Raw genomic sequence first — 27,658 nt, 5'->3', positions numbered from 1 at the left:
GGTCCGTACGCTGCCCCCCTCCCGCGGCGGCGGCGGCGGCGGCGGCGGCGGCGGCGGGGCCGGGCTTGTCCCTCCCCCGCCACATCGCCCTCCCGCCGGCGCTGCTGACGTGTCTGCTCCCTCCTTCCCCGCCCGGCTCCCTCCCTCCCCGGCGCCCGCCGACATGGCCGCAGCCGCGCCGCCGGACCCCCGGCTGCTGCTCGCCCTGCTGCTGCTGCTGCCGCCGCCGCCGCCGGGCCCGCGCTGCGCCGCCGCCGCCGCCGGGCCCGACCTGGGCCGCCGCTTCGCCGAGCGCAAGCGCTGCGCCGACCTCGAGTGCAGCAGTGAGTGGGGGCGGCGGGCACGGCCCCGGCAACGGGGGTTGTGGGCGAAGACGCCTCCCGGAGGTTCTTCCCAAAGCCCTCTCCTTCCGCCGGCTCTGGCACGGGAACTGGGGAGAATCGGGGAAACGGGAACGCAACGCCCACGCGCGCCGTCCCTCTCGGCCAAGTTTTCTGATCCCCGCAGCTCCGTGTTTGGCTGCTTTTTTTTTTTTTTTCCTCCCTCCTGCAAATCCCTCTCGTGATAAACCCGCTCTCTGGGTGTTCTCTGGGATAATTTCAGGACCTATTCGCTGGGACACAGATGTTATCTTTCTGATTTAACATTAATAATTACCTTTTTAGCGCACCCCTGAAGTACAGCTCTCCAGTGCTTTGTCAAACCCTTGTCTTGACTAGAATGCTTGCTTTTCTTTTTTAGCTATAACTTGCTTTTTTTTTTTTTTCTTTTTAGTTATAACTTGGCTTGTTTGTTTGTGTTAATTATAACTAGAAATTTCTTAGTTATACTTTCAATTTAGTTCTTATCTCTTGACCCAATCTGGAAAATAGCAAAGAGGTGCATGCGAGGAGGTCTTGTTTACTGCCAGTTAGCAAAGACACTTTTCATGTAAAATTTTTTTTAAGTCATACTCTTCTCTTTGTTTTCTTTCAACAGTGTTAATGTGCCGAGGGAAGGCCATGCAGGATTTTAAAGGTCCGGATTGTCGCTTTGTAAATTTTAAGAAGGGCGAAGCGGTATATGTATATTATAAACTAATAGGAGAATCAACTGAGCTTTGGGCTGGAAGCGTAAGTACTGTAAAGCATTTATTCTATTTGTTCTTCTTGGTAATCTATTTTCATTCCTTTTTCCTTGTAAGAGAATGCTTGGAGTTTTGAACATGGCTAAATAACACAGTGAATGCTGCTTTGTCATGAAGCTGGAAATGGGAAATGGGATAAGGTTTGATCAAACCTGAATACTGTGAAAATTGGGCAACACTAATGTGTCTAAAAACTGTTAGAAAACTGCCTTGGTGTTGAAAACCTCCTATTGCAGCACTTTCAGTGGTGGTAGCCATAGGCCTACCTGGAAACTGAGCCTCCCTTCCCACTTAGGGTGGCTTAAGCTTGTGCTTGTGTTTTCCCATGATGTGGTCTCATCCTGCACTCTGTAATCCTGCTAAAGATCACTGCATGTGCGTGTTTTAATTGTGTTTCTCGTCCTAATATTCATCTGCCTTCTTCCCCTTTTTATCTAAGCTGCATGCAGAGTTGGAGGAAAAATAAGTAGTAATACTAGAAAGGATTAAGGTAAATTTGATTTCTAAAAGGTCTGTCTCTATCAGCTGTGCTGTAGCAGTTTGCAGAGCAGTGGCCTTGTCTGAGTCAGCAAGACAATCTGAGAGGCTTCTGCTAATGGGGAAGGAGCATCCCGATCCTCGCAGTTACTTCGTAGAAAGCTCATCTCAACTTTCATAAGCACCTTTTTTGACTGGCAGAGGCAGAACTGAGGTACCGCGGAGGAAGAGCAATTTTTATGGGTTTCCTTGAAAATGTTGGCAATCCAGAGGTTGCTTAGACCTAGCCCCTGTTGCTTCTTCACCATATTTCCCCTACATCCTTTTTAGCATCCAGATTGCTTACTCCAACCTTCTTACTCTGGTCTTCTACAAAGGATAAACAGTTTTGACAGTGGTCCAGGGTGCTTGAAACCACACCGGGGGTGTTTACTGTGGGGCCAGTGGTTTAGTGAAAATCAGGATGTATCACTTTCTGTAACCACTTCAGGCTGGGTGTGGACAGCCAAGCTCTCAGTAGGAGCTGAATCCAATTAGAAGGATACAGAAGTGAATAGAAAAAATGCAGCACATGGTTAAAGAAGAGTTAATAATTCTGTCATGCTGGTAATTCCCTTCTGACATGTTCTGTACCATAAATAATCTGGGTAATTAGCTGGTACAGGTTTCCAGGGCTGCCAGTTCTTGAGATACAGAGCAGCAGCATGGGGCCAATTTTGCATTTTCTGACAAGGTATAATGTAGGCAACAAGATCAGACAGCAGGTTAAGGTAATTGCTGAGTTAATATTCAGTTTAATTATTCACTGATAGGCTCATGCAACAGTTAGGTGTGTCTCTAAGCTAAAAGGATGTTTGCTTTGAGTTTAACAAGTAAAAGCTGCAGCTGGCAGGTCGGAAAGAATTGCAAAGCTCCATTTCATTTGTTGTCATTTTTCAATTGTGTTACACGGCTTTCAGTGCTCCTTTTAGGGCAGTGCTGCCAGACTGATTCCTTTTGGTTGGTGGCTATAACCTTTATTTCTTTTATCTGTCTTTGATTGACTGCTGCTGCATTAATCATAACACTGCAACAACCAGACTGGAAGTGCTGCAGCAGGGTCAGAGGTGCCCTCCTTTGCATTTTGACTAGGGCACTGGCATATCTGCCCTGTCCCTGACTCACAGATAGCACTGGGGTCTCTCTCCTGTGCAGTGACTTCTTGTGTCAGGTTTGGCTGGGCAGCCTGATTTCCTATGCCAGGTTTGGCTGGGCAGCTTGATTTATGCAGGCCAGTTGTGCCTGCTGTGGGAAGTCTTGGAGCCAGGGGGAAGCTGCTGCTTGCTAATTAAAACCAGGCTACGCAGTCAGGTCTGCCATCAAAAGAATTCCAATGGAAGGCATGTTACCTTCTGCCATGGTCCTTTTGGGATCTCATTGCGTGACTTCATTTGGGCTTTGTGTCCATCATTTGATCCCATCCATGTACCCTACTGCCTTTTTCCATTCCCCAAAGGTTTGTTGGGTTTTTTTGGGAAAGGATTTATTAGGGCAGAATAGAAGCTATGAAATCAAGGGCTAACTGGAATTCTGATTGCCAGGTGTGAGCAGAGGTCAGGGAAATATGTGTATGAGAAGCTTCAGCTAAAGCAACTTGGGGCTTATCTCAAACAAGTTGTAAATACAGATGCTAATTCCAAAATCAATTTGAAGGAGCCATGAGAAATACAATAGTATTTCTGGCCTGAAGAGCCAGATCTGATAAGAAAAGGGGCCATTCACCAGGGCTGAAAAATCGATAGCAGTTGGGACTGGGCTTTATTTGCCTTTGGTTTTCTAATTCACTTCACCCTCTTCAAGCCATTGTTGATTTTTTTTTTCCCCTGTGCTAGCAAACATGTTGCATTTTGACAAAATAGCTCCTTTATATTGTGATGTCAGTCTGGTATACTTTGCTTACAAAGTCTGGTATAAATTGCTCACAGAGCACACACTATGTTCACTGGGTATTTTGCATGTGAAAAAATTCTAGAACCCAGCTATAATATATATTCTATGCATTATATGTCCTGTAGTTTTTAGCAGAGCTCTCTAAACCTCAATAGTAAAGCGAAGTCAAATGCTTGGAAAATAATTTATTTTCATTATTTAATGGTAATTTTATATTATGAATTTAATTAATACATCAATTGGAGGAATATGCTTGATTTTAATTTCCCCCAAGGCCAAAAGACAGAGCATATCAGGTACCCTCGTTTTCCTTTGCACAGTATCCTCCTGTAAATCAGTCTCCTCTTCAGCATAAATCTTGTGTTGCTTACACCATCAAGTTCTTTTAAAAGTTCCTGTGCATTTATCCTGTGCTCTGCCCTCACTTTAGCAGGGTCCAGAACTCCAAAAGTACTTCAGATCATTCCAAGTAAAACCTGCTGCTTGTTCACAAAACATTTTCTCAAAGACACTTTAAGATTGTTATTTTATCTCATGGCAAAGGGGTGAACTTCATACCTTTGATTCAAGGTTGAAACCATTTCTGGCCTCATGTTACAAGAAATGGACTTGACTGCAGATTGTAACTTGTGTTGCTGGTTTTTGTTTTGTTTTTGTTTGTTTGTTTTCAAACCCTGTACATAGGTTAGTAAAAAAGAAGATAAGGTGGATAAAATTAAGTAGAACAGAAAGACAATATTTCTGGAGGACCCAGAGGGTTAGGGTAATACTGTGTTTTTTTAACACTGCTCAGTAGGTGCAAACCAGCTCTTCTTTGCCTTGTGTTCTGAAGTTTTAGTTACCTGTGATGCCTGTGCTTTAGGGATTTGGGCTTTAAAATTAAAAAGATTTAAACATTATATTCCCCAGCTCTCTGTTTTCTGATAGATGGTGTGAGGCTTCTTGGTCAGTGAATCTGCAGCAGCTGCCTGTCACACATGGGCACAAGGGGAGCCAGATGCTGTACGCACAGCCATGTGTTTTGTCCATACACAACTTTTTAGCTGGGAGGAGAGTGGCTATTTCTCCCTTATACACTTGGCATTGATAGTGCCTTTCCTCTGTTGTGTCTGTAGAGAATGAATGTTTCATTTATTTGCACAATGAGGCATTTTTCCCCCCTTACAAGAGAGGACTTGTAAGGAAAGAAGCAGATGAAATTTTGGGCAGGCAGATCCCATATGGCTTATAAACCAGAGAAGTGGCAAACTGTGTCACTGCAGAGACTTGTATGGTCAGCAGCTTGGCTTGCAATAAAGGAGTTTCAAATTGTGATGCCTGAATCTAATGGTTGTCACAAAGATTAGTCTGTAAGGAGACTTTGAAGCTCCAACTTTTGTTTTCAGAAAGATCATTAAAAACTGGGCTAGAAGTTTGCAGAGAGAAATAAGAGAATTTACAATTAAACTCTAGTGTACCATGCAAAGACAAGCTTTTGATTTTACTTGTCTAAATGAATTTCCTAATCCCGTTGATAATTCCCAATAATAAACATGCATATATGGTCTGTTTTCAGTAAGAGAACATGTGCATTTACAAAAGGTGGGGAGGGAACAGTTTGGGGTTTCTTAATACATGTGTAACTAACTTCAAAGATATCAACTATGGAAGGTAAGATCTGAATAAGTAGTTTAAAAAGGAAGTCCTATAGTGCATCGGTGCTTACTTTGCTTGCATATTAAAACAAACACCTCCAAAAATTATTAGTACATATTATTTACTAGATACTGATTTCTTCTTTTTTTTTTACCATTGTAAATCCAGAAAGCTTCAGGCAAGGTTAACCTGTTTCAGTGCTATAAGTGTAACAATTTATCTGTGTATCCTTAATGTTCCAATCCCAGTTTCTTTTTAAATTTGAACTTTAACTGAGTGTTCTCCCTACACAAACTCTTCAAGAAAATTGGCAATTGTCATCCTTCTTCTGTAACAAATGATTGAGGAAGTGACCAGCTTTATTTTTTTCCCCAGATATTTTGGTTGTCTAGGAACTCTGTACCTTTCTAGGTGTTTCCACCAGGATCTAATTACCTAAATTATCTAATCAGTGTAGTGATTGCATGCTATTAATATTGGCTTCTTGACAGCTGTTGTCAGAACTCTCAAGTGAGAGCATTACTCTGTGTAGATCTTATCTGGTGAGTGATAAGAGAGATTCTTGTCTTCCACTGTTTGCCTTGCCTTAGCACATTGAAAATCACCATTCTGTGACTGATTTTGGCTTGTGTCAGGCACTGAAGAGCAGCAGTGCATTTGCAGAGGGAGGTATATTTTCCAAACAGGTTTTTAAATGATTCGTACATTGAGTACAATTTTGCATTTCTCTACAATCTGCTTTAAGAATTTTTTTCCCGTAAGTTACAAAGAGAGAGTATTTTGGGCTATGATACTGTACATGGATGTAAATCTTATTAGTCAAAGATCCTCTTCTGCTTACTACTTGAGAAAATCCTTGAGGTGTGTGTGGTGCCTCTGGTACCTGCACAATAGCAGTTAAAGCACGAGAGCCAGAAGGCCTGGGTTTTATTTTCCTAATAACTTGTTATAAGTCAGGCTTTAAAACATGAGGAGTCAAACCATCTTCAGAAGGCTCTACTGAAATTTAAGTATAAAACCTCACTGAAAACTCTTGCATAAACAAGGCATCACTGGTCTTTTATTCACTGTGTTAAACTTCATTTAGAATACTTGAGAGTGAGTTCAACATATATTGCTACTGGTGTCTGCAATTTATGACATAGCCATGTTGTTTCTAAACCTTCTTTACTGCTTTTTGTTTGTTTGTGTTTTGTTTGGGCTTTTATTTTGCAGGTTGGAAGTGATTTTGGATATTTTCCAAAGGATTTACTTGAAATAAATCATAACTATTCCAATGAGGAGCTAGAATTACCAACAGATGTAAGTCTTGTTCTGGCTTTTTTTTCAGTTAGGGTTTTACTGTTTCTTATCTCGGCATTCAGTAAAAATCCCAAGGAACGAATTGGGAAAACTAGTGATTTTTAGTAACTTTTTGTTAGTAAGCAGCTACATATGTGCAGAGGTGCACATGTGTGTGGGCAGGGTGGAATGTTTGTGCGTCCCTTTTTGTGCATGGGTGTGAAAGCATCAGCCCAAAATGTGGGCATTGACCTTTCTTTTCTCAAATGTTAAGGTTTTCTTCTAAAGAAAGCTGGATTGAGCCCTGTAAATCCTGTTAGCTGTCTTGTGTGTGGGCCTGCAGGTGTGTAATCAAAATGGATTATTTTCCCAAACTTTCCAAGTTTAAAGTACTGTCAGAAACAAACAAAAACTGGGTACACTTAGCCCTTTGATTCTAGAATTGGTCCTGCAGCCCTTTCACACATGGCTGGCTTTCATGCACCAATAGCAGCAACTCCAGAGTTGTGTCAGTAAAGCCTTTTGAGGCTGTAGCTTTAGGCGTGCTTGCAGCACAGAAAGTCGAGCAAATCCTGGGCTGCATCCAAAGCACTGTGGCCAGCAGGGCAAGGGAGGGGATTCTGTCCCTCTGCTCTGCGCTGGTGAGACCCCACCTGCAGTGCTGCATCAGCTCTGGGGTCCCCAGCACATGAAGGACAACAGCCTCTTGGAATGAGTCCAGAGGAGACCACCAAGGTGATTTGAAGGCTGGAGCACCTTTCCTACAAGGAAAGGCTGAGAAATGTGGGATTGTTTACCCTGGAAAAGAGAAGGCTCCAGAGAGACCTAATTGCAGCCTTCCAGTACGTGAAGGGAGCCTACAAGAAAGACAGAGAGGGACTTTTTATAAGAGCATGTAGTGACAGGACAAGGAGGAATGGCTTCAAACTGAAAGAGAGCAGGTTTAGATTAGATATTAGGAAGAAATTCTTTGGAGGCACTGACAGAAGTTTCCCAGGAAAGTTGTGGATGCCCCATCCCTGGAGTGTTCAATGGCAATTTGGATGGAGTTTTGAGCGACCTGCTGTAGTGGAAGTTGTCCCTGCCCATGGCAGTGGATTGGAATGAGATGACCTTTAAATCCCTTTCAACTCAAGGCCATTCTGTGGTTCTATGAAACAGTGTTCAGTGTTTTGCACTGCTTCTATTTATTTTTCAGAAATTGCATGACAGAGAGCTCCTGCTTGGAGGACTTGGTCCTTTAAGGGGACACCAGTTAACAGCGGTTGTGACACACAAGCTTAGCAACATTTGTTTTCTTCCGTTCACTGGCATTCAGCAATAGACTTGTTCTTCACTCAGGACATATGGTGATGAGAGCAGTGTAATACTGCCAGCTCCGTTGCTGCCTTACACTTTGTTCCTGCAAAATCTTTTTATTTAGTTTTTTTATTAATCCTTGGGCAAAACCTCCCCTGATTTCAAAAAGAGTTTTGGTTATAGGGTTAATTCTGTGTGATTAATATAATTTACTTCGCTGCTGCATCTCTATTTAAGTAGGTAAATGTATTTGGTCTCATCACTGTTATAAAGAAAATATTTTTTGACTGCATTGCTTTTCATTTCAGGAAACAGATTTTGTTTGCTTTGATGGAGGAAGGGATGACTTTGATAATTATAATGTAGATGAACTTCTGAAGTCATTGCAACAGACAATAGCAAATGAAGGGGAAACTGAATCGAGTGATTCAGGGACAAAACCAGCTGAAGGAATTGAGAAGGATAAGGAGGCTGAACAGACTGAGAGAGGAAAGTCCCTTGGTGCTTTGGAGACAGACAATCTTGAGCAAAGCACCAAAGAAGAAAAGGAAAAACTTGCCTTGACAGACAAAGTTGACAATTCTCTTACAGAAGGAACTGAAAATACTGGGGGAGACTCCAGTGTCAATAGTCACAAAGAAAACTCTCAGGGAGACCAAATTGCACATGAGCACTTGAAAGGAATGCTACATGGGAAATTAAAAGGGCTAGAAAGTGAAAATACCAAAAACACTAGTATTCCTCAGGGTGAAAACAGCCAACTTGACCAAGAGAATGAAGAAGTCAATGCCTATACACTTTTAAACAGAGAGCCCTCTGTGAACTTAAAAACAAAATTTGGCTCAACTGCTGATGCTGTTGTATCAGATGATGAAGTGACTCGCCTTGTTACGTCACTGGAAGATGATTTAGGTGAAGATTTGAGCATTAATCCTCACAATGAAGAGGAGGAGCCAGAGTTTGCAGATCAGTCTGCAGAAATCCCTTTGCTGTCTTTTACGGCAGAGGATGAAATTACATCCCCTGTGGATTTAGAAGATGATGGAAACTATGACGTTGAGTCACAAAATCACGAACCTGATGAAGCTGCAAAGGGTGCTACAAAGCTAAATAACCAAAGAGACAATGGGGAGGAACCTGGTTCAGATGCATTAATTCTTAAGGATGCTTTCAGTAAGAGCAAGGAATTGGGCGACATTGTAAGTGTAGACAGATCTGAATCTAAACAAACAAAAGAGAAACAGGATGAGGTGGTGCTAATTAGTAAAAGAGAAGCACCAGTAACAACTCAGCTTGAGGATCTTTCCAAAGAACCCCTCAGAAAGGAACCTGTGGGTACAGATGATCTGGGTTCAAAAGAAAAAGCCAACAAAACTGAACAGTTGGAAGAGCAGTTCACTGATGGAACAGAGTCACATTCTGCAGCAGTGAAAGGTACAGCTGTGCCTGATCCTCATGCTTTGCCTAGTCCAGGCAATGCTCTGGAGTCCAAATCATTTCTTAAAAACAAGGAAGATGCCTCAGAACCATCTGATGATGATATCAACAAAAGTCCTGAAAGAGTTCCACTTGCTTCAATGGAGAAAAGTGAGAAACAGTTTGAGGATAGTGTCTTGGAGAAGTCCTTGGAAAGTGATTTAAAGCGCAAAAGATCATGGGAGAAAACAATGGAGATGGGGGAAGCTGAGAACGTGCCTCCAGTTGATGCTCCAGCCAAACTGGTGGAAGAGGTAAAAAATGCATCTCAAGGTGACCCAGGAGATACTGACCTCTTGAGACAGAAAGTGGAGCATGGAATGCCTGCTGTGGAGAAAGAACTTCTCAGACATGAAGAAAATTTAAAACAAGCAGGAAAAATTGAAAATAAAAATCCTGCCCCTTCTGTCAAAGAACTGGAAATAGAAAACCCTGCAGGCGAAGGAGACCCAAGCTATAGTGGAGTTGTTGAGCAACCTTGGCCATGGGAAAATGAGACTGAGTATTCAGAGGCAGAGGTGAATGAAAAACTTTCAAGAAATCTTGGCAAGATGCCAGTGCTTAAAGACAGCTCTGTTACAAGTTCCCCTGAAGAAAAATCAGAAAGCACCATGCAGAACACTAATACAGAGAATCTTACTTGGCAAGGAACTGCTCATCCTGAGGATGCAGGATCAGACAGAAACCTTGGCAAAGATTTGGCTAAAGAAACAACACAGAGAGCAGAATTGCAATCTGAAGAACCAGATGTTGAAGATGACCCTGACCTGAAACAAGCAGATGATGAGCTTCTGGAAGATGAAAATGCAGCAAGTGCAAAGCTGTCACAGGCCAAGACTGCAAATGTCCAGGGTAATACAATAGGTGGTGAAAATACAAATCCTGAATTAGAAGGAAGTGAAGCTGTTTCAGGAAACCCAAATCCTACTTACAAAACAGGAGAAGAAACGAAGTCATTCCCTAAGGAGGCTAAAACAATCAGCATGCAAAATGCAAGTGAGACTGGGAACAAAGAAGTGTACATATCAGGAAGAAAAAATGCTAAATTGGATGAGATGCAACATGTCATGGAAGCTGATGAGGAGTCTTCTGAACCTGAGGAACCATCAGCTGTGGAAGAACATAATTTCCAATCTCCTCACACAGAAGACAGCAATGACTTTGACCAAAGCAAAGATCATCTCCCAGAGAGCATTTCACAGAAAGACTTAAAAGAGGTGCAAAATTTAGAGCAAACAAGAAGTGACCAGCAATCTGCCCATGTCCCCAGCCCGGCTGACAGCTCAGAAGCCAGCAGTGACACTGTAACAGGCTTCAGTGAGTCTGTGAAGCAGCTCTCAATAATGAGAGATTTCCTTGATGAAAAGCGCGTGATGCGCCTACAGAAGTACCTTGGGCTCCAACACGTGGTTAAGATTGAAGCGATGTTCCACGACATGAAGGTGGAGATGGAGCTTGCTCAGATGGCGAGCCAGAATAATGAAGATATAGAGAAAGCTCTGGATGAGATACTGGAGTTTTCAGAATCTAACATTATGGATGTTGTAGGAAAAGTTTTGGATTCCAGGGTGGCAGAAAATAAGGAGGAGGTGGTGAAGGAGATGGATTTGTATGATGAGGAGAGTGCACTTATGGATGATATTCAAGAATTAATATATTCATTAAGGAGTAAATATTCATCTGCTGGTGAGAGTGTCCCACTTGCTTCTGCTCCAGAACAGGAAGATGACCAGCTGCACATTCAAGGTAGGATGTTAAACTAGTTAATAAGTAGATTAAATTGAAGTAAAATCCTGTCCCAAGCAACACTAACACAGAGAAACTTTAGGAAGAGGGTGAGAGAGTAGAATTGAAAGAGGCCTTGTTCAATAACCTGGGATTTTGCTTATTTTTAATGCATGTTTTTAGCATTGTGATGAGAGTGGCCCAGGGACAAATCCTAAGGGAAGATATTGAGTTCAGCACACCTGTTCTCATGGACCAAGTTCTGTGTAAGATAAGTGAGATCCATGCATGGATATGGTTGTTAAGAAGCCACTCAGGACAAGTCTGTACCTCCTTAAGAAACAGGGATCCACATATACTAATGTGCTGAATTTTCTGGAGGGTTCAGAGCAGTCTTTTTTTTCTGAACTAATTATCACCTGATTGTGAAAGATTTGGTGATTAATGCAAAGTCCAGGTACTAAATCCAGGCACCTAAAATCTAGGGTCTCTTTATAATCATATTTTTGCCCATGTTCATGAAAGAGTAAGTAGAAATACTGAGCAAGCAGATCTTTTAATTGGGCAAGAACCAGAGGTAGAGTCTTTTGCAAACTTGCTGGGTTTTCTGATTAGCATGCAAGATGTTAAGATATGCTTTTAGCCAGGCTCCTCTTACAGTAGTACATGTTAAGTATGTGATTTCTGATAAGGTCATGAATTATGCAAATATTTCACCTTGCAATATTTTGCTACAAGGTCAGTGGTTGATATCATTCATGAATTTCATACAGACATTTAATTACATGTTAGTGGAAGTTGATTTGGAATATACTGAAAAAATACACAAGCTGAAATACTAAAAAAGTGTCACAAAAGCTTTGTTACATGCAGCATTTCACTGAAGGTAGCTGTAAGAAATACACATTAGGTCAGTGCTTATTTCATATCTCCTTGTCTGTCACAGATGGTACAAAAGTGGCTGAATATGACAGTGTTTCCACCAGAAACCCAAATATCATTGATGAGGGCAGCCAGGAGGAATTTCAGCAGCTCATTGAAGATAAGAGGCCAGAGAAGCCTATTGAGGAGGAGAGGGCTGTCAATGTTCCACCTGAGCATGAAGAGGCCAACTTCTCAGATAGTGGAGAAGTTGAAGAAGGGTATGATGGTGAAAGAGGACCACTCCTGGAAGATACGTCCTTTGGGTCAGTTGATTCAGGAGACGGTGCCAGCGAACACATTGCTGAAGGTAACCATTTGGAATTGGCTTATTTTGTTGTTTTGCTCTTGAAGACGTGCATGGTTTAATATATTTTTAGGCAAATAGCACGAGTTTTCAGTGGTACTTTCATTTTATGTTGCTGTAATTCTCATGGCTTTCCCTGATCCGTGACAGTCCCTCTAGTGGCAGTACTGTATCGCTAGCTTAGCACAGCAATTTTTCTACTATGGTTTTGCAATGTAGGAAAAAGGAAGGTGCTCTTGTATCAGAGTTAGAGTTCTGTGCTTGGGCTAGTGGACTGTGTCTCAGGATGGTAGTGGAGAAAGAGAGAAAAATCCCTGGAGGCATACCATCAGCCCAGGTTTCTGCCTCTTTGCAGGGATTGACAGCCTAAAGTTCACCTTCTATAGACAGGATTGCCCATAGAATTGTGTGCCTTTCTTCTTGCTCTTTTTAGCCCATGTCTGTGGGCCATATTACTTTCCAGGGAAGGTGGTGTGTAGCTTCCCCCTCAGGCAGCTCAATCATTTCTCTGTGCGTTGGAGTAGGAGAAATGTTTGGCTCCCTCTGGCTGAGGCCTTGTCCCTCTGGAGCTAGAGTGCTGTCTCACCATTATGCCAAGGAGGGATCCTGTTACTGTCATCTTTCCCAGCTCTGTTTTAGCATGAAACAATCTTTGACTGTGTTCCCAGTGCTACTCTCAGCTTTGCTGTTCTGCCTTCACTTCTGATTATGCTTAATAATTCTGTCTCTACTGAGTATTTAGGAAAAAAATCAGGCACATCTTTGTTAGCTTTTGAGCACTCCTGAGGTGCTGTACCATCTCCAGGGCCAAGCACTTTGGAGCAACTTCTAAGTTCTGAAGGAAACTCTAGGTTGAATGCCAGGAAAACTAAGGAATTTTGAATGGCTAGTGGGTAACTTACTGTTTATGTAGTCAGATGTTCAGCTGTATTTCAGACCATCTTCCATTCCTTTCTTAAAGGTGGTTGAATGCTGCTTGCCAGGAATTCTTAGGAAGGCTGGTAGAAGTGTTGGGAAGTAACAGGGTGGATGATGGTAGAAAGTCTGGCCACAGCTGATGTTCCTTGGTGTGACAACCAAGGCTGGGCAGGTGGCTGTGGAATCTGCTGGCCTGGATGTGTGGCAGCAGAAGCAGCAAGATGAGAGAGCAGTATTCAGGCTAGGGTAGAGCTGAAGATGGTTTAAAGCTTTTGCCATACTTAGTACTGACAGAGTTCCAGAGTGTTTGACATAGTGTCATTCTTGGGGATGTCCTGTGCAGGGCCAGGAGTTGGACTTGACAGTCCTTGTGGGCCCTTCTTAGAATAGTGGTTCTATGAATAGTGCTGGGAACTAATCGGAGGGATTCGCGGTTAGGAACTGAAGAGTGTGTGCTGTTCTGATTCACGGCTGGAGGACCTGGGTGTGCTCTGAGGCAGGCTCGGCACCGTGCCACCGCACAGCCGCGTCCCTTCCTGCGGGACCCCTCCTAACGCCGCCTGTGGAATACCAGCGCACTTCCCGAGGGCTTCCTGCCGCTCTCCCCAGTGCCCCGGAGCACGGCGGCAGCGCGGCGGCAGAGGCGGCTCGGTGAGGGCGCTCCGTGAGGTGACGCCGCCCCCTCTCGCCCGCAGGTGCCGGTGCTGGCGCCGCCTGGCGGGCGGCCCTGGGCGAGGCGCGGGAGCTGCAGCGGCGGGTGAGTGGCGCGGCGCGCGCCGTGTGACGCGGGCGGGGGCGGGGAGGCCGCGAGGGGCGGCGCGCGGCGGGCGGGCCCCGAGGGAGGGAGGGAGGGAGGGCTGACGTGTGCCTGGCGCTCCCGGGCCGCCATGGATCCCGCGGGCGGCAGTGGGTGGCCGGTGGAGGAGCCCTCGGCGCGGCGGAGGCTGCTGCAGGTGATGGCAGGGAAACGACGGCGGGCGGGCGGGCCGGCCGTGAGGAGCGGCGGAGGGGCTCCGGCGGCCCGAGCCGGGCGGTGACACACCTCCCCCGAGCGAGGCGGGTCCCTCAGGGGGTCACCCCGGCGCACCCCCCGCCGTGAGGGGGGCTGGCGTTCCGCGCCCCCGGCCCGCAGTGTGGGGCAATCCCGCGGGAGCGGAGGCGGCCGCTGGCGTCGGGGACCGCTGCCGGCCTCCCCGGATGGCGGGGAGAGCTCGCCCCCCGGCCGGGCTGTGCAGGGGCAGGTGTGCGCCCTCCTTTCCGTCCCCTCACTGCCGGCTGTGGAGAAGGTAGGGAGAGAGAGGGTAAGTAGGAGCAAAGTAAGGGAGAATGCAGCGGCTCCCGTGTGGCTCACACAGTTTGTTCCCTGAGCGCCATGTCATGTCACTATCAGCCCCATAACTTGTACCAGGCATTCGCACCTTCCCCAGGTGCTCTCTGACCTCCAGGTAGAGGAGGAGACTCATAGCATATGACCCTCTGACAGGGGCAACAGCTGGGAGCAGATCTGAGCCATTTGCACTGGATTGGCACAAACACCCAGATGTAAAACTGTTTGGGTTTATTTTTTTCTATAGTTTTCCATCCTTATAGCGTTATTTGGAAACAGGTCAAATAACTACCAGTGCTATGTAATACAAATTGTACGCGTCAGTGTGTACTCATTTTGGTGTGACTCTTCTTTACCAGCAGACTGCCACTGTCAGGTGTCCTCCTGGTACTTGGGAGTTTTGCATTGAAATGTCAGCACCAGGCTGACTCTGTGGTTTTCTTCATTTTCGGTTTGCAGTTTGCAGAAAAACTGCAAGAAACCTCTGGATGGTTCTCTGGTTTTATGGGAGGAATAAAGGCACCTGTCAGACTGCTTGTTTTACCCCACTATTTAATGAAAACACACTCATAGCTGTCACTGCTGTCGGTTTGCAGTTGGTTGCCACGCTGCCTGAGGAAATGCGTCCTGGGCCTGATTTCCATGGACTTCCATGGGAGCCTGTTATTATAACTGCCTTAGTGGGAATTGTCACGCTTGCTATATTTTTCTGGAGAACCTGCCTTTCAGTGAGTATACTTCATGTTTGCAAGCCTGCTGATGTTTCACAAACTAAGTGGTCCTTTGTATGGTTTCAGCATTACTGGCATCAAAGCGATATGTAGTCTTTTGTGTTTTTACTTTCTCTGTTTAGAACATTAATGGGAGATGTAGTCTTTTGTGTTTTTACTTTCTCTGTTTAGAACATTAATAGGAGCTAAATGCTGGGCTGAATATCTAAAGTAAGTTGCAGTGCTAAGAAGCATTTTCTATAAGCTGGTCACTGAAGATTGCTTAGTAAGAGGCAATTTCGAAAACAAACTAGAGGAGTATGCTGTAAATAAAGAAGGCTGAGGAAAGGGTCAGCATATCTTTGAAATGAGAAGCCTTCCATGTGCTTGAGCCTGTTGCTGGCTATATCCGAAACAAACAGTTAATCCTCCCCACTTTGTGTTGTCCAGCTGCTTGCAGGTACTTCATTTAGAAAACTAAAAACATGATATTAATTCTCATTGAAGAGCCTTTTCCATTTCTTCCTATTCCTACATGGATAATTTTATGTGCAACAAAAAGTCTATCACCAGCTCTCAACTATAACAGTGCTTTTCCTTGGGAGCTGAGAGATGAAAATCAAATAGGCAAATTTATTTTATAGCTGTCCAGTTTAGTCCCGATATTTCTCTGGAAATTTATGGAATACTTCATATTTGCCTGACAAAAATAAACTAAAACTACATGTTTTCTCTAACAATATTGATAGTTTTTTTTCCCTTGCTTAGTTTTGATATTGAATACGCCAGATCAGTTTCAAATGCAAAAACCAGTGTTAATAGAACAAGATAAAAAAAGCTTCAGAAAGTCTTCTTTTATGGTGTTAGTTTCGAAACAAGCACCTGTCATGTAAACATACTGCTTTAGAGGGCACAGAACTGGGATGCAAGGGGTTTTTTGTGTTTACAAAGGGGTTTTTTGTGTTTGCAAGTTTGTGGCTGTGGTTTGATACAAAATGGCTTCATTTTCTGTGCAAATTAGCTGTGGGCAGTTACTAGTATCCCTTTAGTGAGTGAGTAAACAGGCGTTTACTGAGGCTCTGGGACAGGGCTTTAGCCTGGGAGCTTTTCTTAGAAAACAGCTTAAGCTCATTTGTAGTGTTACTCAACACTCATTGGCAGTGATAGATGTGTTTTCCATATGCTGCTTTAACCAGCATGGAAGTGGTCACTTTTTTTCCATAGGGAATATTAATAACATTTTTCACTTATCACTTTTTATTGCTAATCTTTTTGTTTGTCCTCTTCCATAGGTAAAGAGTAGAATTTATCAAGGTAAGTTTCTCTTTACCTTTCAGTGTTGTTGATGCTTAGGCACTAAAAGTTTTGAAGATTTATACTGTTTCAGAGGACCGAGTATTCATCTTCACTCCCTTTCACAGAGAGTGCTCAGTCCAAGGTTACAGTGCAAGCTTGGCCAGTAGATGATACTTAGTTGAATCTGAGGGTTTAAATTTTGCCTTCGATAATGCTTTGATCAGGAGAAACTGCAGCTTGCACCTGTAAAATAAAGGGCAAGGAAAAGATTAATTTTGTTCAACATAAATGTGAATCACTGGTTCATGGGGCAGAGTTTTGGTTTTCTGACCAGCAGTGGGTCTGCCTTTGCTTGCTGTTTCTCTCAGAAAGCGGGAGCTGGTTCCTTTTGTTTTTTCAGTTGAAGGGAACCTGAAACTGGCTGCTGTGCAGTTGCAAAGAGACACTCTAAATGTAGATCTAAATATGCAGGTATTCCTGTGGCTAGCACATCACTTTTTACAAGGGTTTTTCTCCAGCTTCAGGTTTATAAAATTAAAGTGTACCGAATGGAAAAAAAAAATAAATCCAAAGTAGGGTGATTGCTAGAATTCATAACTGAATAGAAAATTCAAATATGGAAGAATTGTCTTCATATGCAGTCTATCTTTTCCCCCCTCACATTTTACTTACCAGTCATTCCTCTCTAGTTTCATTATGGTTATACTGAAGTTTCCTTCTACACAGTTAATGCAGAATTAATGAGCTGAAAAAAGCCCGTCTGTGATCTCTGAGGTGGTTTCTGTAGTGCGGGAAGACTATTGGTATTGGTGGTGCAGAAATTACTTAGCAGTCACCCCTAAAAAAAACCAAGGAACATGGATTTAATTCCACCGCCCAAATAATCTTCTTTTTGATGTTGTATAGAAACTACTTAGTAAAGATCAGAACAAGTAGGTATTCTTCAAGCATGATGCAGGCCACATTGCTATTAAAATCTTTGTCCAAAATAGAGGAATATTAACAGTAACAAAAATGCTTTAAAACATAGCTTACATTTGGAGTCCCAAGGATAAAAATCTACTATCCTTGCTTAATCACAGTAGTAAAATTGGGAGGCCAAGCTAATGCAGGGATTGCTGCTTCCTTTAAACTGCTGAGGGCTATCTTGAACCTTGGCAGCCACTTGCTGTCTCTCCTCTGCCCAGAGTGGGAAGGGCCTAGGATACACTGTCCCAGGAGCCCTCGTGTGGGAGGGAAAGGAGGAGTAGCAATTGCCATTGCACTCCGTGGGATGCAGTTGGAACAACCAGTGCTCCTTGTTGTGCTGCAGGATTTGCTGTGAGGAAAATGGCGCTTGGGGCACTCAGACCAAGGTGGCTTAGGATTTTAAAAACAACAACTGTGTGGTTTTAAAATGATTTGTAATAAGATAATTGAAGTATGTTAACAATTTTCATTGAATCCTAAGGGTTGCTTGGTGCCTTGTTTAGGGTGAGAAGCAAATGCATGCCTGAAGGCTGCTGCTTGGTCACAGCCCTTTTGTGGTCTAAGCAGATCAGGTCCTTAAGACTACTGCTGCTGTCTCCCAACTGACTGTCTCTTGTTCTGTTCCCAGTAGATCTTTTAGAGCTTTCATCCTCTTACCTTTGCTGATGAAACATCCAGCTTCAATAGAGGAGAAGTGTGGTTGTTAGGGAAGGCATGTCCCTGAGTGTCTGAGACTGCACTGTCAAGTCTTCCCCTGAACACACCTCAGCTGTGTGTAGCCAGCATCTCACTCTGCTCTGGGTTCTGTGAAGTGGATGCAGGAGCTTTGTGTCAGCTTTATGGTCTTGTTTTCAATCCTTACTTTAAGTGAAAGCTGGAGATGCAGAAAGGGCTGACTGCCAAGGAATTAACACCCTCCTGATTTATACCTTAGTTATTACCTGAAAATGTTCCTTGAAGTTGTAGTAACAATAGCTGATTTATTTTCCGCAGTATATGAAGTACAGTTGCTGTAAGCTTTCTTTTTCTTCCTAGTGACTGAAAAACAACTTGCTGAAAAGATTAAAAATCTTCTTCAAGAAAAGACAGAAATCTTAGAAAAGTTGTCAGAGTATGATCAAAAGGTATTGTTCTAAGTTGTCCTTTGTTTCCTAATTATCTGTTATTGCTTTAATGACACAGTCAATGCAATATCTAATATATTTTTATTTTCTATTTGTATTGAATATTATGTTGACAATTTCCTCAGTTCTGTGTGGTTGTTTCTGTGCTTAGATAAAGGAAGCAAAGGAATCTGTGAAAGTGGCCCAAGAACAAAAAGACATTCTCTCAGATGAAACTGCAGGGCTTAAGGTAAGAGAAAGTTAACTGTCTCTGTACTGAAAGCAGCAACACAAATAAAAATAGTTTGCTTTAGGTTGGTTTTACATTTTTTTTTTTTTTTTACATTTTTTACATGTTTTTTTTAAGGACACTGTCAAAGAATTGGAAGAAGCAAATCAGCAGCTAGATAACAAAGTGAAAAATCTGCACACCATGCTTGAAACAGAGAGAAAAAAGAATGAGAAGAAACAAAACAAGGTTAGAACAATTACATTTGTGTCTTATATTGTCCTTAGCTTGATGTGCCCTAAAAGCTGGTCATGACCTGATGGCTTAGATAGAGGTAGAACAAACAAGGTGAGCCCCCTCAAAAAGGGAGATTAAATGAAATTTTAGGTTTATCCCAAGATCAAAGGATTAGTCTGTTGATTTATTTTTTTGGGTTTTTTTTAGGGGGCTTTGTAGGGTTGTTTCTTTTTTAAGATCTTGATGTGGTTATGTGCTTTCACACACAAACAGATGCATTCAAGTCATGGGCTAGTCTAATACTTCCCAGATGGAGCCAGGAATTTCTTAGGCAATAGAAGCTGAAGGTTTCAGGTTGGGAAGAGACATTTTCTTGTACTCAGAGCAGCATTTAGTTCTACAATAAATGTGAAGATCTCTGAGCTGCCCCTCTTTCTTGTTGGCCAAACATATTTGTTTTCTGTTTCTTCTTTTTAAAGCCTGATTTTTCTGTATCAACAAGCTCTTTGGCCTTGTTTTGCTCAAAGGTTGCTGCTAATGATAGCAGTTCCTCTCACTGTGGACTGCACAGATGTACAGGGAACTTCCTGGCCACAGACAGGCGGAGTCAAGGGTAGAAGTAGATTTGAATGTGCTGAATGTTTGTAGTCCTTGCCTTGTTGATAAGGTACTGCTATGTTGCTGCCAGCAAATGGATGCTTGAAATGGAAGCTTGTTGATGTTTTGACTTAGCTTTTATGCTGCCAGAAGACACAGGTTAAATAATTACTCAGGCTGAGGTTTGTGCCAGGATAACACTAAGTCACTGCTCATCTTTTTCTTAGCTCTCTGAAACCCAGAAGTCCTTGGAGAAGCTGCAGGAAGCTATCACTATGCATTCTGCAGAGCTTTCAGAGGTAAAGCATTATTTACACCCCCTCAACAGTCATAAGCTTTTGTACCAGGAAAATTCTTATCTATGAAATAGAAAATGCTGGCTTGGCAGGTTGCAGGTTGTTTGTGCATATGTACCTTTTTCTTTTCCATTTAACTAGGTTTTTTGTAGCTGTCGCTCCACTATAGTTTGACTTTGTCTTCTCGTTCCTTTTTGTCTCATGTGTAGGTGCAGATAGCCCTTAATGAAGCTAAACTGAGTGAAGAAAAGGTGAAATCTGAGCTCCATCATGTGCAGGAAGAGAATGCTAGACTGAAAAAGAGCAAGGAACAGGTAAGTTATGCCCAGGCCAGGCAACCTGGTCTTTCAAACAAAATATCCAGCCTTTATTCCTAACTTTTTTGGGTGTAGCTTCAGCATGTCTCTGTTTCTTTAACATGGCAAAATTCTGTGTTTTCTATTACCATGATAAAATTTAAATGCTTTGTGCCTGCTTGCACAGGCTGTTTGTGCAGCTGAGGCACATCTCTGGTATGAAGGCTTTGCCAGTTTATTTTGCAGTTTTTGTCAGCAAAGTCATAGGAAGTCTGTGCTGAGGTAGTAGTCAAGGCATGATGGAGAGATTGCCACTTGGGATCAGGGCTCAAGGAGTAATGGTGAACAATTGCCAGAAAGTATTTCAGAAAGCAAAGATAATGGGGGGGAGTTTTAGCCCTGGAATGTTGGGACAGTTATTTTCCAAATAATTGTAAATATCTGTTTTCTTTCCTCATATGTAAAGTATGGGACTTTTTAAGGAATGTGTTTTGATTACCTCTGCACTGCAATTAATTCCTCATATTTTGAGGTGTGTGAGCAGTTTGATGTCAGGATGTTAGCTGAGAAAATGACAAATTTTTAAAGCCACCTAATAATAAACTGCAGAAAGTTTCCCGGTATCCACTTCTGCCAATGGAGCAGCAATGACACTGATAACTGAAGTTTACCCTTTATCTGTGACCCATGGTGATCAGTTATCACCAGAGCTGGCAGTAAAATAGACTTAATTACATACACCGTATCCTAAAAACACAACAAGTAATCATCTTGCCTTGGTGCTTCATACAGCTGCTAAAAGAAGCTGAAGGTTGGAGTGAGAGGCATTCTGAGCTCCGTGAGCAGATTCAGCTGTATCAGAAATCTCAGAAGGACATAGAAGAGACACTTGCCTACAAAGAAAATGAAATTGAAGTAGGTTCTCTTAACCAGCTTGCTTTCAATATTATGCATCATAAAATACTCTGTCATATTTCACAAAATGCAGGGCAATTGAACCTTTGATTTCTTTACTAGGTTTTAACCAATTGCATTATGCAGCTGAAGCAGCTGGACATGGATTCAGAGGCCAAGAAGGATGACAGAGGGCATGAGTGGAGCCCAGGAGATGATCTGGCCAATGGAGAGCTGCCAGGTACAGTCATCCTACCTGAGGATCATGTGGTGCTGTGCTTGTGGCATGTTAAAGAGGGATCAGGGGGAATCCATGCATACAGAGCTGCCAGCCTGAATCATCAAACGCAAAATATCCCTAACTGAAGGGAGGAACTGGCTACAAGGTCAATAATTGCTTTTAGATTACCTTTTAGGTAAACCATGGGTGTAGTGACACGGCTGTAAAGAGTGTGTATAAAGGTTGCTAATTAAGAGCATTCCAAAGGCTGAGAGTCTCAGCTTTGTTGTTCTGGTGCATTTATTTTTTATATGAATTTTTAATGAGCTTTCTGCTTGCCTCCAGATAAATAACTAATTTAGGTAATCATATTTTTTAAATCTGAAAGACCAAAATAGATGTTTTCAAAGCTATTCAGGCAGTTTGTCATTTGTGATGTTGCACATGTATTTCCTGCATCTCTGGTTTTGAAATCCCTTTTTTTTTTTTTTTTTTTTTTTTCCTACCTATAGTCTGTGTGGGCTGGAAATTCCCACTTCTTAATTTTTGGGGGTTTTTTTTGACCATGTAAGGATGCAGGGATTAAAGTGTAGGGAGTGTTACTTATAACAGTTGTCCACGGACTTGTTCATGATTAAAACAGGGAAAACAAAGATATTTTTCTCTTTTAGATATTGAGAGTGAGAAGATGAAGGCTCAGATTAAGCAGATGATGGATGTCTCCAGGGTATGTTGCACAAGTATCTAATAAATGCAGTCACATTACTGCTATGCCTATGATCTTAAACTCTGCTCCTCTTTTCAGGTCAAAACGATGTTATCTATCGTTGAAGAAGACAGAAATCTTCTGCAATCCAAACTGAATGATGAAGTAACAGCAAGACACGAGCTGGAAGGTAGGTTTAGCAAAATAACTGCTTAGTGCTGTTGGTGGCTTAAGAAGAAACAGAGCGTGTAAGTGGCCATAATGGTTCTTACTGCAACTGCTTCTCCAACAGAGAAGATAAAAACATTGGAACATGATTCCTCTTCACTGCAGTCAGCCAAAACGCAACTGGAAAATGAATGCAAAACTCTTCAGCAGAAGGTGGAGATACTTGGTGAACTGTACCAGCAGAAGGAGATGGCACTCCAGAAGTAAGCCTTTTCTTACTCTGTCTGTTGTATCATGGGCACTGTCCAAATGCTTTTCGCTCAGAAGGATCAAAGAACTTGGAAGTTGTGGTTGGAATGAGTGATGGCTAGTCTTTCAATACAGCTGAAGCTGGTATCCTTTCTTTACTTTTGCCACCATTGCAGAGACTCTAAAAAGACTGTCAGTGTGCATACACCATATTGCCTTCTACTTTTAAACTTCTGGAGAGGGCTTGATCTGCAAATTCTGTGGTTGCTCTGTTACATCATGAGAAATGTCAAGGAGAACATAGGTGCTGTTAAGATTTGTTTCTGTTACTCTGACTTCTGTTCAGTGAGTCTAATTCTCATAATGTAGAAACTTTAGTATTTCAGCCTTGTGAGCTTCTTGCATTCTCAAAGGGCTAAAAGAAGGATGAGTTGGTGATGGCAGCTGAAAGGAATTAATTGCCAGTGGTGAGGATCTGCTCTGTGTTTATTCCTCATCCATTTATTTACTTACTGAAATGTCTGTAATACCATCTCTGTTTTGAGGGGGAAATTTGAGGATAGGATTCAGGCACATTCTCAGCTAAATTCTGTAGAAAAGCTGAAATTGTGATGGAGAAGCAGTTGAAGTTCCTAAGGTGTAAGTGTGTTGGTTGGGGGAAGCACAGGGTTGGAGCAAGCACAGGGTTGGAAATGAGGCTGTAGTAAAACTGCCTGACCTTGTAACTTCCATGGAGGGTAGCCCACCCTTCAGGGAAAACTTCATCTTGACCTGTGTGAAGAATTTCTGTTCCTCACAAAACATACAGGAGATTACACTGCCTGTTAGTACTTCTTGATTAGAGTGAAGAACTCCTTGAAATTTTTATTTTCTGGAAAACTGCTTTGACTTTTAGCCAAGGAAGTGGATTTTGTTGGAACTGGCTATGAGCAATAGTTAATTGGCTATTAGTTAAATGGTTCCAGTTCTGTGGGATAGCTCCTTTAAGTTAAACACACTATAGACCTCTTAAATACTTCCATAAAAATATGAAAAATCAAAAAAATAATGAACGATGAGGTTATAAAAAGACTGTGGAAATTGATATACTGAATTGGTATTTAGAATACTTGGAAAAAGCTTCCCACATGATTAATAACTATTGAATGTGTTTGTCACCTGGGCCCTAAACTTTCCTCTTCTCACCACACATTCATTTCTTCATTTCCCGTGGTTGGTGTCAGTCCAGTGGATTTCCTTGTTTGTACCTTTGTAAATCTGGATTGCAATCTGTGGCATTGCTGGGAAAACCACAGGATCTGAAGGAATGAACTGTCTGCAGTTGGTAGATTCTGACAGATCTTCAGAAGCTGACAGAACTTTCTAGTCAACTCTGTAATTTTAAGGCTTTATACACAAAGGGTTTGTCTGTTGGTTTCAAGAGACAGGATTTCTGTCTCTCATTCTAAAAAACCTCTTTTTTCTCTCTGTGATCTCACACATTATTATAGATTTTGATATTGCTGTCATTGGCAGGGGAGTACCTTGATTTTGAATTGTAATAGATGTAGAATGCTGGACTGTATGGTGCATTTTTTTTCCCTATGCAGAAAACTAACCCAGGAAGAGTATGAGCGTCAGGAGAAGGAGCAGAAATTGTGTGCTGCAGATGAAAAAGCTGTGCTGGCCATTGAGGAAGTGAAAGTTTACAAGTAACTTGAATTTCTGAAGATTATGATTTTCCTTTTATTTCAGCACTGAGAAAAATTTATTCAAACATCTCTCCTTTTTCTTTTTTTTCCTTTTGCACAGGCAAAGGATCCAAGATATGGAAGAAGAATTGCAGAAAACAGAGAGATCTTACAAAAATCAGGTAAACTTCTTGCTTCCTGGTTATTGTGTCATCTTTTGCTGCATCATTCCAGTGCTCTGAGGTGCATTATGGGAAATCCTGGTAGTTGGATAAAAACTAAATGGTTTATTTCCTTCTCAGATTGCTGCTCATGAGAAAAAGGCACATGACAACTGGGTAAGAATGTTCATCCCTTTCTGATGTCAACAGTTTGTATTTGATGTCACATTGGTGCCATTAATGCAGTTGACAAAATTTTCCCTACCAGCTCATTGCCCGCTCGGCCGAGAGAGCTCTGGCTGAAGAAAAAAGAGAAGCAGCCAACCTGAGACAGAAGTAAGTACAGAACAGACCCTCTCTACTGCTCTTTGAACATGCTGGGAGTTCCTTGGGGGAGAAAAAGCTCAGAATGTGCAATGCATTTTTAAGTTGCTAATTTTAACTACTGTTAAACTGTTTTGATGGTTAAAATAACAGTTCTTAGTGAAAGCTGTAATATTTTACAATGCAGTTTGCCTTGTTACATTCTAATAGATACAACTCACATGTATTTCTTGAATCATAATAAAAGACCTTTATTTTTTATTTTTTAAAATCAGATTAATAGAAGTAAACCAAAAAATCATTGTGCTTCAAAGACCAGTCATTGTAAAGCCAACTCCAGGCAGACCTGACCGCCAGATCCCACCACGACGAGGTAAATGCTGCTGGTTCTCCCTAAACCTTTGGTCTTGGAGTCAGTACATCATAAAAACATAGGGCTGTGCTAAATTGTAGAAAAGTAAATCGAGTGGTTTTAATTCTTTGGCACAGGCCCCTTAAGCAGAGATGGCTCTTCTGGCCCATCACCTGTGAGTGGAGGAAATCCATCCCCCACACAGATGATTGATGTCCCTGCCCGGCCCCTCTCTGCTCCTCGAAGAGAAGGCGTGAGGGGTGAATTTGGTAAGCAGTGAAAAATCCCCTTTTTTGACAACTCCCTCTTAAGCTACAAACCCAGAAACACTAACGTAGATATTGGTTCTAGGAATGTTGATATTGATACCTGCTCTATTAATACACTGGGTGGTTTGTGGTAGGGTTTTATTAATAGAAATAGCTCAGGTTTGTGTTATTTAGGGTCTCTGGGGTTCTTGTTTCCCTTAAGGTGCAATGGTGGATGGCCCCCCTGCCCCACGAAGGCCTCCAGAGCTGCCTGGAAGGATGTCTGTTCCTGGTATGTTGTGTGGTCTGCAACCAACTGCAACTTACTCATTACTCTTTCACTTCAAAGAGGCAATTTGAAACCTCTACCTAACCTTCCCTGCCCTAGGCATGGTAGGACATTTATTCATGGCTCTCTTTTTAGATATTGGGCCTGCTGTGGCATCCCTGATCAGCAGTGAGCCAAGAACCTCCTCCCCTTCCACAGCAATGGATGGATTGGTGAGTTGAGAATGCCCCAACCTTCAGGAACCCTTTCCAATACATGATACCTGTACCAATACATGTACTTCCTCCTGCTTCTTTAACTGTATCATGTTCTGTCTTGTCTGTATCCTGTCACTATTTTGCTGTCCAAAAAAGCCCCAAAAGCAACCCTCTCCCAAAGACTCTGAAGCCCCCAATGTAACTACAGATTCACCTTTCTCCATGGAGCCAGCTGCAGTGAGTATTCAGAGGCTGGACATGGTGATGCTTTGATGGAGAGGAGTAACAGGCTTGGTGTTCTGAAGTGCTGAATAACTGCTCTGTGGAACTAATCAAGGGCTCATCCCTCTGTCTCAAAAGGCTTCTTTAATGATGGATCAGTTGCTGTCTGGTTTTTGTGGGATTGAGGAAATTATATGTTTCTTGTTAAGGACTGTGGGCAAACACTTCGGAGTGACTACAACAATAATCCTAAGCACCTGACTTAATTGTGGTGTTTAAGCACAATTCCATGTGTAAATCAAAGGGGTGTCCACCAAGGACACCTCAACAGGTCTTGAACTTTTCTTTAGTACAACTTCATCTAAACGAGCTTATCTCACTGACCACTCACTCCTGGGTAGCGCCAGCAGTGTTCTGGGAGAAGGGATGATGCTGGTGCAGTAGCTGTCCTGTTTTCTGCCTGGTTAATGTGGTTTGGAGTGTGTTTGGGTTATTTTTCTTTCTTTCTTTCCCCACCCCCCACCTTGTACCTGTTTTCCTCTGGGAAACAGTTGGTTTGTTCAGCACTCAGTGCTTGTCTGCTGCAGTAACTCAGTGAAGCGTAACGTCATCTTTCCCAGGGTAACGCTGGTGCCAAAGGCCCCTCTCCTTTCCCTGGTGCACCTTTGATGAGCTCCCCAGTGATGGGGCCTCCACCGCCCATTCGCTACGGACCGCCAGGACCGCCACCACCTCCTCTGCGGGGGCACTTCGGGCCTCGGCCTCTCCCTGGGCCCCAAGGTACGGCTGCAGTGCTCTGTGCTGACACTTCACTTCTTGGAGCCCGATTGCAGAACCCAGATCTGCTTTTCCTTAGCACACAGCTTCCTCATGCTTCATGGGCTTTAGCTGGCCCAGTAAGCTTGGACGGGCTGGGTTTTTTCAAGCCTCCTTAATGCCAAGGTATTTTTCCTTGTTTACTCTAAAATGGAAACCAGCAGCCAAAAGTCCCTAGAATACAATTAATGGGCTTTAGGTTAAAGCAAGATTTCATTTAACTCCACAACTTCCTTTCCTTTTAGGTTGTGGTGCTCCCTTGCCACCTCCGGCTGGAAGAGATTTCTTACCTGGTCCACGTTTAGGAATGAGAGATTTGCCTCCTGTCCCACTCCCGCCTCCCCCCGATCCCAGAGGCTACGCACGTGGGCATCCTCCCTTCCGCCCCCTCGGCCCTCCTGGCCCCAGGGATTATCCTCCAGGCCCTCGGCTACCCCCGCAGGCTTCCAGGGACTATGCTCCTTCTCCCAACAGAGACTTGCCTCCGCCGGCACCCAGGGACTGAGGGCAGCCGGCCCCAAGGACTACGCACAGCCCCAGCGCAGGATCCCTGCCTGCAGCACCCGGCCGGCTCCACAGACCCAGCTCCCATGTGCACAACTCTAGGAATTGGCTCTTGGTTTGAAGACATCAGTCTCATTTCAGTATATCTCAGCTTTTGCAGGATTAATTTTTATCCAGTTGCTACAGACATCTTATGTGCATTTATGATCACAAACTCATCCATCCACTTGGGCTGCAAGAACCTTTCTGTGATGGACTTGAACCTACTCTAAAAGTGCAATAGGAAGGAAGTACCTGTGTGGAGAGTTTTAATTCAATGTAGCCTTTGTAACCAGTTGGCAAATGAACTAATTTCGTTAAAAATGTAAATCAAATCATTTCCTGTGGAAATAATTTTTTAAGTAAAATGATATCAAACCTGCCTTCTCCATCACATCATTGAGCTGCAGTTACTGTAGGCCAGGGGTTTACTTGAGGACTCTGA

The 27,658-nt window shown here is 43.0% G+C and overlaps 1 protein-coding gene across 2 annotated transcripts; it reads left to right on the top strand.

Moving 5' to 3' along the window:
• Positions 1-163: 163 nt before the first annotated feature.
• MIA3 (MIA SH3 domain ER export factor 3) lies at positions 164-27,604 on the top strand. 2 transcript variants are annotated; one of them, XM_014252868.2, is made up of 29 exons: positions 164-323; positions 979-1,112; positions 6,383-6,469; positions 8,056-10,969; positions 11,895-12,179; positions 13,790-13,851; positions 15,018-15,149; positions 16,424-16,445; positions 18,432-18,520; positions 18,672-18,749; positions 18,867-18,977; positions 19,790-19,861; positions 20,068-20,172; positions 20,947-21,069; positions 21,172-21,289; positions 21,940-21,995; positions 22,074-22,164; positions 22,267-22,405; positions 23,981-24,082; positions 24,183-24,243; positions 24,364-24,399; positions 24,491-24,558; positions 24,822-24,919; positions 25,036-25,167; positions 25,370-25,438; positions 25,571-25,647; positions 25,789-25,869; positions 26,475-26,634; positions 26,916-27,604. In XM_014252868.2, exons 1-29 carry the CDS (start codon positions 164-166, stop codon positions 27,173-27,175), a joined length of 5,922 nt encoding a protein of 1,973 aa, XP_014108343.2. In that variant the 3' UTR covers positions 27,176-27,604. The 2 variants fall into 2 exon arrangements, with proteins under 2 accessions (XP_014108343.2, XP_005523470.2); XM_005523413.3 differs by lacking the exon at positions 25,789-25,869.
• The last annotated feature ends 54 nt before the right edge of the window (positions 27,605-27,658 follow it).

The sequence above is a fragment of the Pseudopodoces humilis genome, chromosome 3 (genome assembly GCF_049639895.1).
Source record: "Pseudopodoces humilis isolate 2021_Gansu_Grassland_sample_001 chromosome 3, ASM4963989v1, whole genome shotgun sequence".
NCBI lineage: Eukaryota > Metazoa > Chordata > Aves > Passeriformes > Paridae > Pseudopodoces > Pseudopodoces humilis.
Note: the sequence above shows the minus strand (reverse complement) of the source record. Positions and strands in the feature narration are given on the sequence as shown.